Source organism: Saimiri boliviensis, chromosome 1, assembly GCF_048565385.1.
Source record: "Saimiri boliviensis isolate mSaiBol1 chromosome 1, mSaiBol1.pri, whole genome shotgun sequence".
Lineage (NCBI taxonomy): Eukaryota > Metazoa > Chordata > Mammalia > Primates > Cebidae > Saimiri > Saimiri boliviensis.
The window spans coordinates 167809229-167824351 of record NC_133449.1 but is presented as its reverse complement, the minus strand read 5'-3'; the positions used below and the strand labels follow the sequence as shown (position 1 = coordinate 167824351).

General features: G+C 45.3%; 1 protein-coding gene across 2 annotated transcripts in view; it reads left to right on the top strand.

Annotated features, from left to right (window-relative positions):
* The window catches only part of DNAJC18 (DnaJ heat shock protein family (Hsp40) member C18), a 31361-nt gene extending 16538 nt beyond the window's left edge, over positions 1 to 14823 (top strand). For both annotated transcript variants that reach the window (XM_003933918.4, XM_074380127.1), the window contains exons 6-8: positions 373 to 482; positions 3331 to 3503; positions 10764 to 14823. In XM_003933918.4, the coding sequence (XP_003933967.1) occupies positions 373 to 482; positions 3331 to 3503; positions 10764 to 10888 (408 nt within the window). In that variant the 3' untranslated portion in view covers positions 10889 to 14823. The remainder of the gene's footprint in view (positions 1 to 372; positions 483 to 3330; positions 3504 to 10763) is intronic.
* The last annotated feature ends 300 nt before the right edge of the window (positions 14824 to 15123 follow it).

The following is a 15123-nucleotide window of genomic DNA, read 5'->3' as shown; positions in this document are numbered from 1 at the left end:
TCATCAGAACCCAGGAGGTCAAGGCTGTAGTGAGCCATGTTTGTGTCTCTGTACTCTAGCCTGGTGACAGAGCAAGATCATTTCTCAAAAAAAAAAAAAAAAAAAAGCAATGAGCATTTCCTTTGAGTGTCATTCTGGCACTCAAAAAGTTTTAGATTTTGGAACGTTTTCAATTTTGAATTTTCTGATTACGAGTGGCCAACCTGTGCTTCTCAGCTGAGAGTAGAGCCTTCCCCTAAAAGCCTGGGGCTTTGTGGATCCTCCTGGGCAGTGTGTCGGTGACTTGTTATTTTCTTTGGGACCGCTATCTTATTTTCAGTATGCTTTATATTGATGAAGAACACTTACAGTAAGTATTGTTTTCTTTTTTAGACTACGTATTCTGCATTTATTCAGCTACTTCCAGTTCTTGTGATTGTGATTATATCTGTCATTACTCAGCTGCTGGCTACTAATCCCCCATATAGTCTATTCTATAAATCGTAAGTCTGATATTTCTAAATCTTTCTCAGTAACAGTCTGGGGGTGAAAGACTTGAAGGTTTTGCTGCTAAATTACTAACATTTCATTTCACCTTTTGCTGTGGAAAACACCGATTTGATGTTTAAAGGAACAGCTGGGTAGTCATGGTGCCAAGACTCAAAAATACTGAAGCAGTCTCCTGTGTGCCTCACGAAATAGATTGTTTTGTTCTATAGTGACACCATCTGGTCGGCTGCAGAACAGCAGTAACTGGTTTTTGAAGGATCAGTAGAATTGAAGGTTTAATGAACTCATTTTCACACCATGGTAGAGTTATAAAGACCATTGAGCTGCTGATAGGATTGCTGGACCCTGTGGGTCTCAGAGCATGGTATTAATAACTAGGATCAAGTGATTATTTTCAATTTCTTTGTTTCGCTGAAAATACAGAAATTCATTGTAATGCCTATGGCATACAGATTATAAACTCTGATAGGATTTTTAAACATTTCTTCAATTAATTCTTTCAGTTGATTCAGTTCCCAAGGTTTGGTCCCCAGATCAGCAATCATCAGCATCAACAGGCAACATGTTAGGAAGGCAGATTCTAGGGCCCTCCATGTCCATTGAATTAGAAGCTCTGGGGGTGGGACCAGAGGCCTGAGTTTTAACAAACTCTCCAGATGATTCTGGTCCACACTGAAGTTTGAGAATCACTAGATTATCTTTTTTGTTAATAGCGAATAATAAGTTGTTACTCATTATTATAGTTTAGTGGAAAAAAACTTTCAAAAGTAGAATTTATTAGACAATATGTAACAGGAAGAGTCTTTGTGAGTGATGACTGTAGACTGAAGACTGTCATTCCAGGTCAATCCAAGTCAGTATTTTCCTTTTTTGGTTGTTGTTTTTGAGACAGATTCTCGCTCTGTCACCCAGGTTGGAGTGCAGTGGTGCAATCTGGGCTCACTTCAACCTCCACCTCCCCAGTTCAAGCAATTCTTGTGCCGCAGCCTCCTGAGTAGCTGGGATTATAGGTGGTGTGTGCCACCACACCCGGCTAATTTTTATATTTTAGTAGAGACAGGGTTTCACTATGTTGGCCAGCTGGTCTCAAACTCCTGACATCAGGTGATCTGCCCACCTCAGCCTCCCAAAATGCTGGGATTACAGGCGTGAGCCACTGTGCCAGCCAGTATTTTCCTTTTGCAGAGAGTAAAACTGAGACTCAGAGAGAGGTTTTTTGTTTTTGTTTTTGAGGCATTCTTGCTCTGTCACCCAGGCTCCCAGGCTGGAGTGCAGTGGTGCAGCCATGGCTCACTGCAATCTCCTTCTCCCAGGTTCAAGTGATTCTCATGCCTCAGCCTCCTTAGCAGCTGGGATTATGTGTGCACCACCATGCCTGGCTAATTTTTGTATTTTTTAGTAGACACTGGGTTTCATCATGTTGGTCGGACTGGTCTCGAACTCCTGGCCTCAAGTAATCCACCCATCTCAGCCTCCCAGAGTGTTGGGATTACACTCATGAGCTACTGTGCCCGGCCTTCAGAGAGAGGTTTTTGCCCTCGGGTCACACTGGCCTGATTCCCTCTGTTTCCCAACTTTTCTTGTTTTTCCATATGGTACTTCAGCTTTCTTTCTTGTGAGGCCAGCAGGGTAAGCACGAACCTGCACTGTAAACCCCTCCCTAGAATGAGGGGAGAGCAGTCATGGCCTCGGCTCTTACTCTGTAAGTAGAGGGGATCAAGAGTGAGGGCCAGGGAAAGGCCAAATAAAATAGAGCCCCTTTAAGGTACAATTTGTCCAGTTTGAAGAAAACCAGCTTGGGTTTTGCACATTGCTGTCACATTGTTTTAACTTGAGTTTGAGGTCCTTTCTATACTTCCTTATGGTTAGAATTTAATCAGCTCAGTACTCTTTTTTTTTCTTTTCTTTTTTTTTTGAGACGGAGTTTCGCTCTTGTTACCCAGGCTGGAGTGCAATGGTGCAATCTCGGCTCACCGCAACCTCCGCCTCCTGGGTTCAGGCAATTCTCCTGCCTCAGCCTCCTGAGTAGCTGGGATTACAGGCACATGCCACCATGCCCAGCTAATTTTTTGTATTTTTAGTAGAGACGGTGCTTCACCATGTTGACCAGGATGGTCTCAATCTCTTGACCTCATGATCCACCCGCCTCGGCCTCCCAAAGTGCTGGGATTACAGGCATGAGCCACTGCGCCCAGCCAGCTCAGTACTCTTAATGTTGCTGAGCACCAGATACTACTGGATGCCTTGGACCCACAGAGAGTTAGCTCTGAAGCATCATTGAAATCTTCTATCTGAGTTTCTTGCAGTTCTCAATTCGCAGCTACATGCAAAGTACTTTTTATCATGTCCGAAATACTGCTTCTAGGTTGGTGCGAGCTATCTGTTGTTGTTGGTTTTTTTTTGTTTGTTTTTTTTTTTTTTTCAGATAATTTGCTATATAACATAATCAGTTCATTCAGCCAGCAATTCTAATAGCCTACTCTGTCAGGCACCGTACTAGATCCTACACAACATAAAAATTGGTTTTTTAAAGCATTCAGCATTCTTCTTTTAGGACAGAGAGCAGTATAAGAGAGGTGAGTCCTTTAAGAGGATACACCATTTATGCTGAACCTGAATTCATAGTATGAACGTGCTCATGTAATACCAATTATGATGATGTTATATTTACAACTTTGCAAGGCAAATAGTACTGGGTACGTTAGAAAATGATATCTGCCTCTGCTCTATGAACAGATCATGATGATGATGATGATGATGATATGTACGAGGCTACTGCTAAGAGTAATATTCCCAAATATTATGAGCTCACATGAGCCTCTCTCTCTCTCCTTGTTTCAGGACCTTGGGCTACACCATTTCTAGAGAAACTCAGAACCTGCAGGTGCCTTACTTTGTGGATAAAAACTTTGACAAGGCCTACAGAGGAGCTTCTTTGAATGACCTGGAGAAGACAATAGAGAAGGATTACATTGATTATATCCAGACGAGTTGTTGGAAGGAGAAACAACAAAGTAAGATGCTGTAAAAGGGGCATTAGCTGGTGGCCGTGGTTCCCAGCAGGAGGCACCCCCAGCTTCCTGATCCCTCCTCTCTTCTTGTTTGGGGCTACACATATTTATGTGAACAGAGTCAAAAGACAAACCATTCAGGATACTACCAAAAAGTGGGGGGAAATTTATTGACAGGATGCATGTGGCCAGGACTTGGAAATCTTAGGAATTTCGGTGGCGCTAGTCACCTGTTTGTATGTCTGTCTCTCTTTGGGTCTCTACCTCTCTCTGCCCATGTGCCCCTTCTCCTCTCCCCACCAGCTGCCTTCCTTTCTTTCTTCCAGCTTCCCTTCTTCATAACCTTGTTTGCCATGGTTTACTATGGTTGCCACCCTCCTTGTCACTCTCTCGAATTCCCCAGCCTCACCAGTCAGTGCCCCCTTCTGTAGCACACACCTCTGTAAGTTCTTGGTGCTCGCTGATTTGGTCTACAGTTTCCCAATTCCACACTCCCTAGAGGGAAATTTGATTGAGCCAGCTTAACTTGTTTTGTTTTGTTTTGTTTTTTTGAGACAGAGTCTCGCTCTGTCTCCAGGCTGGAGTGCAGTGGCGTGATTTTGGCTCACTGCAATCTCCACCTCCTGGGTTCAGGCAATCATCCTGCCTCAGCCTCCCCAGTAGCTGGGATTACAGGTGTGTGTCACCATGCCCAGCTAATTTTTGTATTTTTAGTAGAGACGGGGTTTCACCATAGTGGCCAGGATGATCTTGATCTCTTGACATTGTGATCCACCCGCCTCGGCCTCCCAAAGTGCTGAGATTACAGGCATGAGCCACCATGCCTGGCCCTGAGCCAGCCTAACTTTTTTAGCCACAACAAAGGTTTAGAGGTTTCTGGTATTGAATGAGGTGTCCCTTACCCTCCTATCCAGCTGGTTGTGGCCACACAGAACAAAAGTGACCCCCTTGGTCTGCCCCTTTAGTAGGCGTGGGTGTGGCAGGCCTTTCCACTATTTCCCTCTCCGGAGACGGTGGGCATAACGCATCTGCCACTGGCTTGCAGCTTCAGCAAGTGTTACTAAGGCGTGTCTGCAGCAGGTGTAGCCCTGTCTCAGCCAACAGCTTCACTTTTGGTCCCACTTGAGAACAGCTTCACCTTTGGTCCCAGTTGAATTCTACACACACACACCATTAATGACCGTATCTTCTAAAACTTGGTTTTGGTTAATTATTTTTATTTTCTTTTTTATTTCTCAGGAGCTACCCTTTTAACTGAAGTGTTGGCTCATGTTTAAAAAGCAAATTCTAACTCATTTCTAAAGCTTTATTACCTAGTAGTGCAACATACCTAATGGTGTCTGATAAAATTAGCTCTTGGGTCACAGTGCCACTCAGCCCTCAGTGACCATCACACACTCCCAACTCCACCCTCAAGTTAAGTTCTCCTTCCTCTGTGTTCTTAAAGCACTTTGTTCAGCCTGCTAACATAGAACCAATTGTACAGTGTTAGAGTTCCAGAGATATATGTCAGTCTTCCCTAAGAGACTATGAGCTCTCTGGGAATAAGAACTTGGTCTTAACTAATTTTGTGTCCCAGGGCCCTGGCACAGCCCTCGCTTCAGAACAGGTGCTCAACAAATGTCTTTTGAAGAGAGGATTCTCAGGAGTAGAAAACAATGAAAATGCTGAGGATTGTGAATAACAGCAGGGTTAGTGTCCTAGCTCAATCCTTAGGGACCCTGATCTCTGACCCCTATTTCTGTAGGGCAAAGACCCACTGTTCTCTCAAGGTACATTAGGAAGTTGGTGAGCAATGACTCTGGGATATAAGAGGAAATTAAACAGGAGGAGGAAATTCCATTTTTATTGAAAAACACTGAGGTTTCATGAAATACCCTACCCCATATCTCAATTAGATTTTACAAGAATCAAAAATCAGGAAAGAATTTTGGAGCAGAATAAAGACCTTATACTAGGCTGGGCGCGGTGGCTCACGCCTGTAATCCTAGCATTTTGGGAGGCCGAGGCAGGCGGATCACGCGGTCAAGAGATCGAGACCATCCTGGTCAACATAGTGAAACCCCGTCTCTACTAAAAATACAAAAAAATTAGCTGGGCGTTGTGGCGTGCACCTGTAGTCCTAGCTACTCAGGAGGCTGAGGCAGAAGAATTGCTTGAACCCGGGAGGCAGAGGTTGCAGTGAGCCGAGGTCGCGCCACTGCACTCCAGCCTGGCGCCTGGTGACAGAGTGAGACTGTCTCAAAAAAAAAAAAGACCTTATACTAAAAGGCAGTATATAGGCCAGGCATGGTAGCTTATGCCTATAGTCCTAGCATTTTGGGAAGCCAAGGCAAGGGGATCACTTGAGTCCAGGAGTTCAAGACCAACTGGGCAACATAGTGAAATCCTATCTCTAGAAAAAGTATAAAAATAAGCCAGGTGTGGCTTACGCCTGTAATCCCAGCACTTTGGAAGGCCGAGGTAGGCACATCATGAGGTCAGGAGATCGAGACCATCTTCGCTAACATAGTGAAACCCCATCTCTACTAAAAATACAAAAAATTAGCCAGGCTTGGTGGCACGTGCCTGTAGTCCCAGCTACTCTGGGAGGTGGAGGTTGCAGTGAGCCGAGATCACACCACTGCACTCCAGCCTGGACAGCAAAGTGAGACTCCATCTCAAATAAATAAATAAAGTAAGCCAGGTGTGGCAGCACATGCCTGTGGTTCCTGCTACTCAGGAGGTCCAGCTTGGGAGGTCCAGCCTGCAGTGAGCTGTGATCACTCCACTGTACTCCAGCCTGGGCCACAGAGGGAGAGTCTTTCTCAATAAAAAAGGCAGTATATACATGGATCCAAATCAGGTGAAAGCCAGTGTATGTCCTAAAAGTCCCCATTGTCTGGGTCCTGGGAGGGCTTTGACTTTGTTGCTTTCTGCAAGAACTGGATGAAAATCTGCATTTCACATTCTTCACACATCCCCCCGCCCCACATCTTCCTCTGTGACAGTAAGATGCTGGAATTAAGCAAAGAGCTCATGGTAAGGACTGCACCAAAGGTCATTTCTAAGCTTTTGTCCCCATCCCCATGAGGCCTAGTTCAGAGTTTTGACATTCTCCAGGTATAAATAAAAATCTACTGAGTGGCCAAGCACGGTGGCTCATGCCTGTAATCCCAGCACCTAGGGAGGCTGAAGCAGGTGGATCACCTGAGGTCAGGAGATTGAAACCAGCCATGGCGAAACCCCATCTCTACTAAAAATACAAAAATTGATCAAAAATTGGCATAAAAATAAAAATACAAAAATTGCCCACACTGGCTCATGTCTGTAATCCGAGCACTTTGGGAGGCCTAGGCGGGCAGATCACCTGAGGTTGGCAGTTCGAGACCAGGCTGACCAACATAGAGAAACCCCATCTCTACTAAAAATACAAAAATTAGCCGGACATGGTGGCACATGCCTGTAGTCCCAGCTACTCTGGAGGCTGAAGCAGGAGAATCGCTTGAACCCAGGAGGTGGAGGTTGCAGTGAGCCAAGATTGCACCACTGCACTTCAACCTGGGTGACAGAACAAGACTCCAACTCAAAAATAAATAAATAAAAGTAAATCCAGTGAGTAAGCATGATGTGTGTACCTACAAGTTCCAAATGGGAGCTATCAGCACACACCCCTTAAAAATCTATTTCTGGCATTTAAGTACAGTGGCTGTGCAGAGCCGCCACACAACCGAAGTGCCATTTGAGAATAAGCAGCATCTGCCCTCTGAATCCAGCAGCAAGTGCAGCCAGTAAGGTTAAATTTAGCACTTGGAGGTTGTAAAAATAAACCCACTTGAGAACAAAGTTCGCTCTTGGCAAAATGCCAAATGCAAACTGTTTTTAGCAAGGTTAGCCATTGACTTTTCAAAGCTTTGGTTCATTTATTTTCTCTGCTCTTCCTTAGAATGCTTAATCTGGGTAACCTTTTTTTTTTTTTAAGACGGAATTTTTTCTCTGTCACCCAGGCTGGAATGTAATGGTGCATTTCAGTATCAGGCACATAGAAAGTGCCTGATTTCTGGTGGAGTCCTGGCTTTACCTGGCTTTGCACTGTAGACTGGATGCAGCACCGTCTCATGGGGCTGGATCTTGAGGGTAGTTGAGATCTGTTGCAGTGTTTCAGCTGTCAAGACTCCAATCTGGGCTCTTGTGCCGTGTGTTCTTAGGAGAGGCTCTGGGTCTGGCTTCTTTTGGCAATGTGCCTGTGTCAGTTACCTTTAAGGTTCAATGCTCTGTCCATCGGTTACAGTGGCATTCAGAGGAAGGGGAACCTTCTGCTAAGAAGAAAAGGTATTCTCTTTTTTTTTTTTTTTTTTTTTGACACGGAGTTTAGCCCTTGTTACCCAGGCTGGAGTGCAATGGCGCGATCTCGGCTCATCGCAACCTCCGCCTCCTGGGCTCAGGCAATTCTCCTGCCTCAGCCTCCTGAGTAGCTGGGATTACAGGCACGTGCCACCATGCCCAGCTAATTTTTTGCACTTTTAGTAGAGACGGGGTTTCACCATGTTGACCAGGATGGTCTCGATCTCTCGACCTCGTGATCCACCCGCCTCGGCCTCCCAAAGTGCTGGGATTACAGGCTTGAGCCACCGCGCCCGGCGGAAAAGGTATTCTCTTGAACCTGCTACTCTCAAAAAAATTTTTTAATTACTTGGAAGTTATTGAATATTAACAGAATTTGTCAAAAGTAGCATATTCTTCAAGTTGACCCTTTGCTCATTGAAGGATGAAAGGATTCACTGGCAGTTTGAAGAGAAGTTGCTCTAAGCTTGGTATTGGGGATGTGGGACGTGGTTCCTTGAAACGCTGACCTTGTACAAGGTCATTGCTCTGGAGCAGGGGTCTCTGACCTGGTTTCATGAGCTTTATGAAAAGCAATGTGATATTTTGAGAAAAGCAGTTATCTTTCATCAGCTTGTTGAAGTGGCCTTCAATGTAGAAAATATAGAGTCACTAGCCCTTAATGTTTCCTGGAGCAATATTTCAGGGAGCGAGGCATTTAGAAAAGCTGGGCAAATGTAAAACCTAAGGAAATCATTTCAAGGAAAAGCAAAACCACAGAATCTGTTTCAATACTGGTATAACTGTGACTCTAGAGGACTGAAGGCATAGACTGACTTCACAGAGGCCTCCTTCGGCAGACGTTACCTAGATACCAAAGAAGCCCAAGACTGGAGTTAGTGCCAAGCCCTGGGCAGCATGCAGGAGCAGAGAGAGCTTTCATTTGGATACAGCCCATGATCCTCCATGGAGCCCCATCACCTGCAAGGGTGACTGTGCCAAGGCAAGCCCTGGCTAGCAGGCGCCGCAGGCACCCTCACCACGTGGGGAGAGCACATTGTTTTGGAGCCTGGGAGACCCAGTGCTTGCCAAGCCACTGCTGTGCTAGAGCCCAGGCTGTGCAGCCTCCATTGAAGGGGGAGATTTTTTTAATGCATATCCACTCCTCACCCTGGAGTCCTGCACTTTATCTGCACTTTGGGCCTTACTTGGGGTAAATAGCATCATTGTGAGCAGAAATGCCAGAGTGTTCTGTGTTGATAGAAACTTATTCAGAAAGCAATGCCCATTGTTCCCCCTGGCTAAATAATAATTCCTGTTTCCAGGCAGTTTGCTGATTAATCAGACAGGTGTCATTCGTTCCACCAAGAAAAACAAAATCTGTCAGCAAGATGATTAAGAATAGATAGGCAGCCAGGCGCGGTGGCTCACGCCTGTAATCCCAGCACTTTGGGAGGCCGAGGCGGGTGGATCACGAGGTTAAGAGATCGAGACCATCCTGGTCAATATGGTGAAACCCTGTCTCTACTAAAAATACAAAAAATTAGCTGGGCGTGGTGGCGCGTGCCTGTAATCCCAGCTACTCAGGAGGCTGAGGCAGGAGAATTGCCTGAACCCAGGAGGCAGAGGTTGCGGTAAGCCGAGATAGTGCCGTTGCACTCCAGCCTGCGTAACAAGAGCGAAACTCCACCTCAAAAAAAAAAAAAAAAAGAATAGATAGGCATATTTCAAAACGACTAAAATAGCATTTTCACAAGTCTGGTCCTTTTTTAAAAAAATTTTTATTTATTTATTTTTTTGAGACAGAGTTTCGCTCTTGTTACCCAGGCTGGAGTGCAATGGCATGATCTCGGCTCACCGCAACCTCCGCCTCCTGGGTTCAGGCAATTCTCCTGCCTCAGCCTCCTGAGTAGCTGGGATTACAGGCACACGCCACCACGTCCAGCTGATTTTTTTGTATTTTTAGTAGAGACGGGGTTTCACCATGTTGACCAGGATGGTCTTGATCTCTTGACCTTGTGATCCACCCGCCTCAGCCTCCCAAAGTGCTGGGATTACAGGCTTGAGCCACCGCGCCCGGCCAAGTCTGGTCCTTTAAACACTGAGTAGCTGCCTGCTGTCAGAGGCTTTCAGAAGTCACACACCACATCCAAGCATGCCATCCTGCTAATAATACGCAATACGTCTCTGAAGGTGCTTTCAGGCAATCCTCCCTGAGAATGTCTGAACCTCACAAAAGAATAAAAAATAGAGGCAGCCAACCCACCATTGAGTCGGGAGACACAGCAGAGATTATATTCTGGTTAAAAATAGAGTGACCTTCACCACCACGAAGAGAAAATGAAGTTCATTTAGTCAAGGAGACAAAGGTTACCCGATCCGGATGATTCAACTTTTAAAAAAGCCCAGCTGCCTTTGGCCTTTGAGTTAGGGACCCCATGTGTGGTGAGGGAATGAAGAATGCCGGTAGCGCCCTGGACTTCTATAGACCCATACCCGACAGCAGTAGGCTCTGTGTCCCTTTGCACATGTGAGTTATGATGCAGCAGTGCAGGGGAAGAATAAAGCAGCTGTCTATTTCAGATGACAGGAATAGGCCACTGGACTCCATTCCCTCCCAGCTGCCGTTGGAATCCCGTTGGTAGGAGGCTGGGGGGCAGTCTCACTGCACACACGCAGGTTTCCTAAGTCTGGTGCCAAGTGTTTTCTTGGTAACTAAGTCCAGTGCTTTTATGAGAGAGCACAGATACTGTTGGACTGCAGGCTCACAGGTGCCCTTTAATCCTCAGCACTTAGGTCTAGTGCCTAAGACATGTTTTATGAATAAATGAGTAAATGTTTCTTAGTTTAATTGAAAGAAAAAGCATGAAATGAAGTAAAAGGAGCTTTGACTCCAGAAATGTTGAAATGAAACAAAGGAGTTCAACTCTTGATGAACTGGTTACCTCTTTTATCTTTCAGAGTCAGAGTTGACAAATTTGGCAGGATTATACAGAGATGAACGATTGAAACAGAAAGCAGAGTCGCTGAAACTTGAAAACTGTGAGAAACTTTCCAAACTTATTGGCCTACGCAGAGGTGGCTGAGAGGATCATGGCCCTACGCAGGGCTGGGGTTTTGCTACTTGTTCCTATTTATGTTCCTGATTCCATTTTATAATACAAAATTAGGAAATGATGAACACTTTACTATTTGCTAACTTCGTTGGTTGGGCAGAGTGGCAGGAGCATGGGCACGAGAGCCAGTCATGTCTTCACACATTCCTTCCTGGGGAGTGGCTCCAGGGGCCAGGAGCAGTTCCTCTAAGCTAAGTGAACGGCAAAGCTCTGGATTCCGTCACCATGCTCCACGCCCATGCTGCCTCTGTGAATGTAGTTCAGGGCATCCCACAGCAGATCTGTGTTTTCTTCCTTCTTCCCTTCTTCAGTGAAGTCTGAAGACCCAGGCATTCCTAAGCTTAGCCAAATCTTAATATTAGTTATTTACGCTGTCTACCAAGAATTATACCTCTCCCTTCATTAGAGTCATTATCTTCTGCCAAGATTTAGCCTTTGGAACCTGTTCCTGCCCAGCTTTCTATTTTCTAAGGGAATACGGAGAAATTTAAACAATCGTAGTCAATAGTTTTCTAATATTCCAATCTCTGCTCAGTTAGTTGCGTTAGCAAACTGCCTGATTTGAGGTTCCTTTATTTCCTTAACTCTCTCTCTTTTGGAGGGTCCAGAAATTAAAACTACTAAGCAGCATCAGGAGGCAAGGTTGGGGTGAAGGTATAATGCAAGACTGAGCCTCAGCTCCTCTATGCAGCCTCCCTAGTCCATCATAGAACCTAGAGAATGTCCCTTCAGTCATTTCCCCTCAGTATCAGCACTGGTGTCATTGCACTTGGGCTGAGTTCCTACATGCCACAGAGGCAGATGGGCAGACCCAGGAGGAGGCATTGCCAGCTCTCCAGGCTGTTTGCTCAAGCCTAGAGATAGAGGGGACAGACCCTCTCTTCCTGGGTATGGGGGTCTAGCGTTGGCCCTAGCAGCCACTTTGTTTAACCCAATGTTCTATAAGGTTTGTGATTTGAGATGCTTTTCATGCATTCAACATTTAATGAGTGCCCACTATAAAGCAGGGGCTCTCACACATATTTTCTTACTTAAACCTCCTCACAACTCTGAAGTAGATGTATTATCCCTGGTTCTATGAATGAGAACATTGGCCCAGAGAGGATGAATGGTTGACGTGGGTCATACAGCTGGTGGTGGCAGAGCTAGACGATAGGCTGTGTCAAGTAGAAAGTGGGAGAGAGCATCCTCATGTCTCAGGTGATTCTAGCCAGACTGGTGAAGCAGAACCTTTCCTGAGGATGCCTCTGTGCACCCTACTCCATGACCCCGCATCCTTTCTGTGGCAATCCTGCATCCATTAAGGACAATGTCCTTGCTACTCTTTAGGAAGTAGGACCCTGTCTAACATAAATTCTGTACACAAAATAAGAGGTTCCTCACGGGCAGGCAGCCTTCCCACTGGTTACAAGGAAGAATTCAGTCACTGCCTGGGCTGTGCCTTCCTGTGGAGCTGAGCTGCCTGGATTATCATGACTCTGAAGCTGGAAGGATCATTAGGTGACTGAAGCCTACATTCCATGCTTTCTTCAGATTGGAGGAAAAGTTTCTGCTAGAGAGTCGGCCGGGTACAGTTGTTCATGCCCGTAATCCCAGCACTTTGGGAGGCTGAGGCAGGTGGATCACCTGAGGTCAGGAGTTCAAGACCAGCCTGACCAACATGGTGAAACCCCATCTCTACTGATAATACAAAAATTAGCCAGGTTTGGTGGTGCACACCTTTAGTCCCAGCTACTTGGGAGGCTAAGGCACAAGAATTGCTGCAACCTGCAAGGCAGAGGTTGCAGTGAGCTGAGATCACACCGCTGCACTCCAGCCTGGGTGACAGAGTGAGACTCCATCTCAAAACAAAACAAAAAAAAAGAGTCTACATTAAAACAGATCTCCAAAGCAAAGTTTCTTCATCCCAATGCACAGCCATGATTTACACAGACGTGCCTAGCATGGCTCATCAACAGCGGAACAGCTGTTCCCTACCATGCTTCTGTATGCATTCCAGAGTCAGGAGATGGGTTCATAGGTAAAGATTGAGGGCTTTAGTGGCTTGCAGGGGACAACTGCTCAGTTGTAGGGAGAGGGAGCATTTCTAGAAATAGCCAGATTTTGCTGCCCTAGTAGGTCTGTCCTCCTGGTTTGGGGGGCCCTTCTTGATCCCATCTGAGTGACTAAGGGAAGTTAGATTGTAAAATGTGTCCATGAGCCAAACAGGCTTATGGAAAGTTCACCTATATACACAAAAATTGAAACTCTCCTCTCCCCATCCCCAACCTTTGCTAGAAAATTGGCCATAATGAAACTAACTTGACAGGTTAAAAGACCCTTTTCTAGATGCCCAGGAATCAAGTAGTCACATATTTTATGGACTTCATGGCAGTGATGAGTAATCTGTGATGATACTAAATAGAGGCAATAGTAACTAACTACATTAAATGACACACTGGTTGTCTGTTTTTATAGCACTGATGGTACTGTTTTATTTATTACCAATAGACCATACATTCACATCTGTTTTTCCTCAAGGGAACTGTATTTGCTTTCGGTTGAAGGATAGTTTAATCTATTTGATACTATCCAGAATATTGTTAAACTATAATTTCCTGGGTTATATTTTAGATGGATCGTCTGCATGGTGGTAAAATAAGCTTTTTCCTCTTGCCTACATCCTTTGGAAGATCTCCTGATCATACATAAACTCTAGGTAGGGCTTATTCTTGCTGTCAGAACTTGGCACCCAGCTCTAGACTGTTTCTTTGAGCATTATTGCAGATTGGAGACATGTATGATGGGAGCAGGGCTCAGAAATAGGGCTTGAGGCTCAGGCAGAAACTGAAGGTCTCATTCAAATGAAGGAGGACAAAAATCCTTCTCATCACAAAGAGGTTGAAGGAATCCATGTCCCTAAATTAGCAACCCTAGGGCTCATCTGCACAAGCCAGAAAATGTGTAAACTTCCTTGATCAGCTTCCGGCCTCACATCCCATGAGTAGTGACCAATAAGGAAACGCCACTTCTCTGCTTTCTGTTGGAAAGTATTAGAAAATACAGTGAACTGGCCAGGCGCAGTGGCTCACGCCTGTAATCCCAGCACTTTGGGAGGCCAAGGAGGGCATATCATTTGAGGTCAGGAGTTTGAGACCAGCCTGGCAAACATGGTGAAACCCCATCTCTACTAAAAATACAAAAATTAGCCAGGCATTGTTGCAGGCACCTGTAATCTCAGCTACTTGGGAGGCTGAGGCTGGAGAATCACTTGAGCCTGGGAGGCGAAGGTTGCAGTGAGCAGAGATCACACCACTGCACTCCGGCCTGGGCAACAGAAGGAGACTCTGCCTCAAAAAAAGAAAAAAAAAAATGCAGCGAACTCCAGATGCCACTGGAACATGGGGTCCAGCAGCCTGGCCAAGCTATGCGTCATTCTTTTTCCTCCTCATACTCAGGCTGGGCTTTGTGAGGAGGCACTGTGTGATTCCAGTGGCTTCTGTTCCAACTGGCCACACCACACATGCAAGCTCATTGTCTGCATGCACTGCTCCTCACAGGAGCTTGCACTTCGTTCATATTTATTCTGGCCTCATTTAAGGTGTAAGTTTAGTGTCCTAATATATTTATTTTTGGAAAGGCCCAAGTTACAAAACATCTTTTTTTTTCTTGAGGCTGCACTGTTGATATGTGATGCACCAATTAAGTATATACCCATGTGTTAGATACTGAGTACATCATTTACATCACGCTCAGTATTTGGAATTAAAGATGTGGATGTTCTGTGACCAGAGTAGCGATGACACAAATGGAATCAGCTCCTGGTGGACTAAGAATCTTGAAAAAATCTGGTCACCTGATCCACTACATCTGGATTGAGTATATTTTAACAAAGAAAAACATTAAACAATTTTGTATAAAAAGAATGGCTATTTTTCCTTGGTTCTTTTACCTTTGCCCGTGGCATCCCTGGCCACTGCCTGACTCCCTTGGAGCCACTTTGGACTAGAGAAGCTGTTGGCATCTGCTCCAGTCTTCCCTCACCCATCAGTGGGATTATTTGCATTTGGAATAGTAGACAGCATTGTTGGCATCATCAGTTCCACATTTTCTATCAGATAACAGCAGTCGCAGTATATCACAGCCAATAGACCGATAAAAACTACACTTAGCATCAGAAATTCAGGTGTTATCCCAGTTCCTTGCTGGCTCTGTTCCTAGTGGCC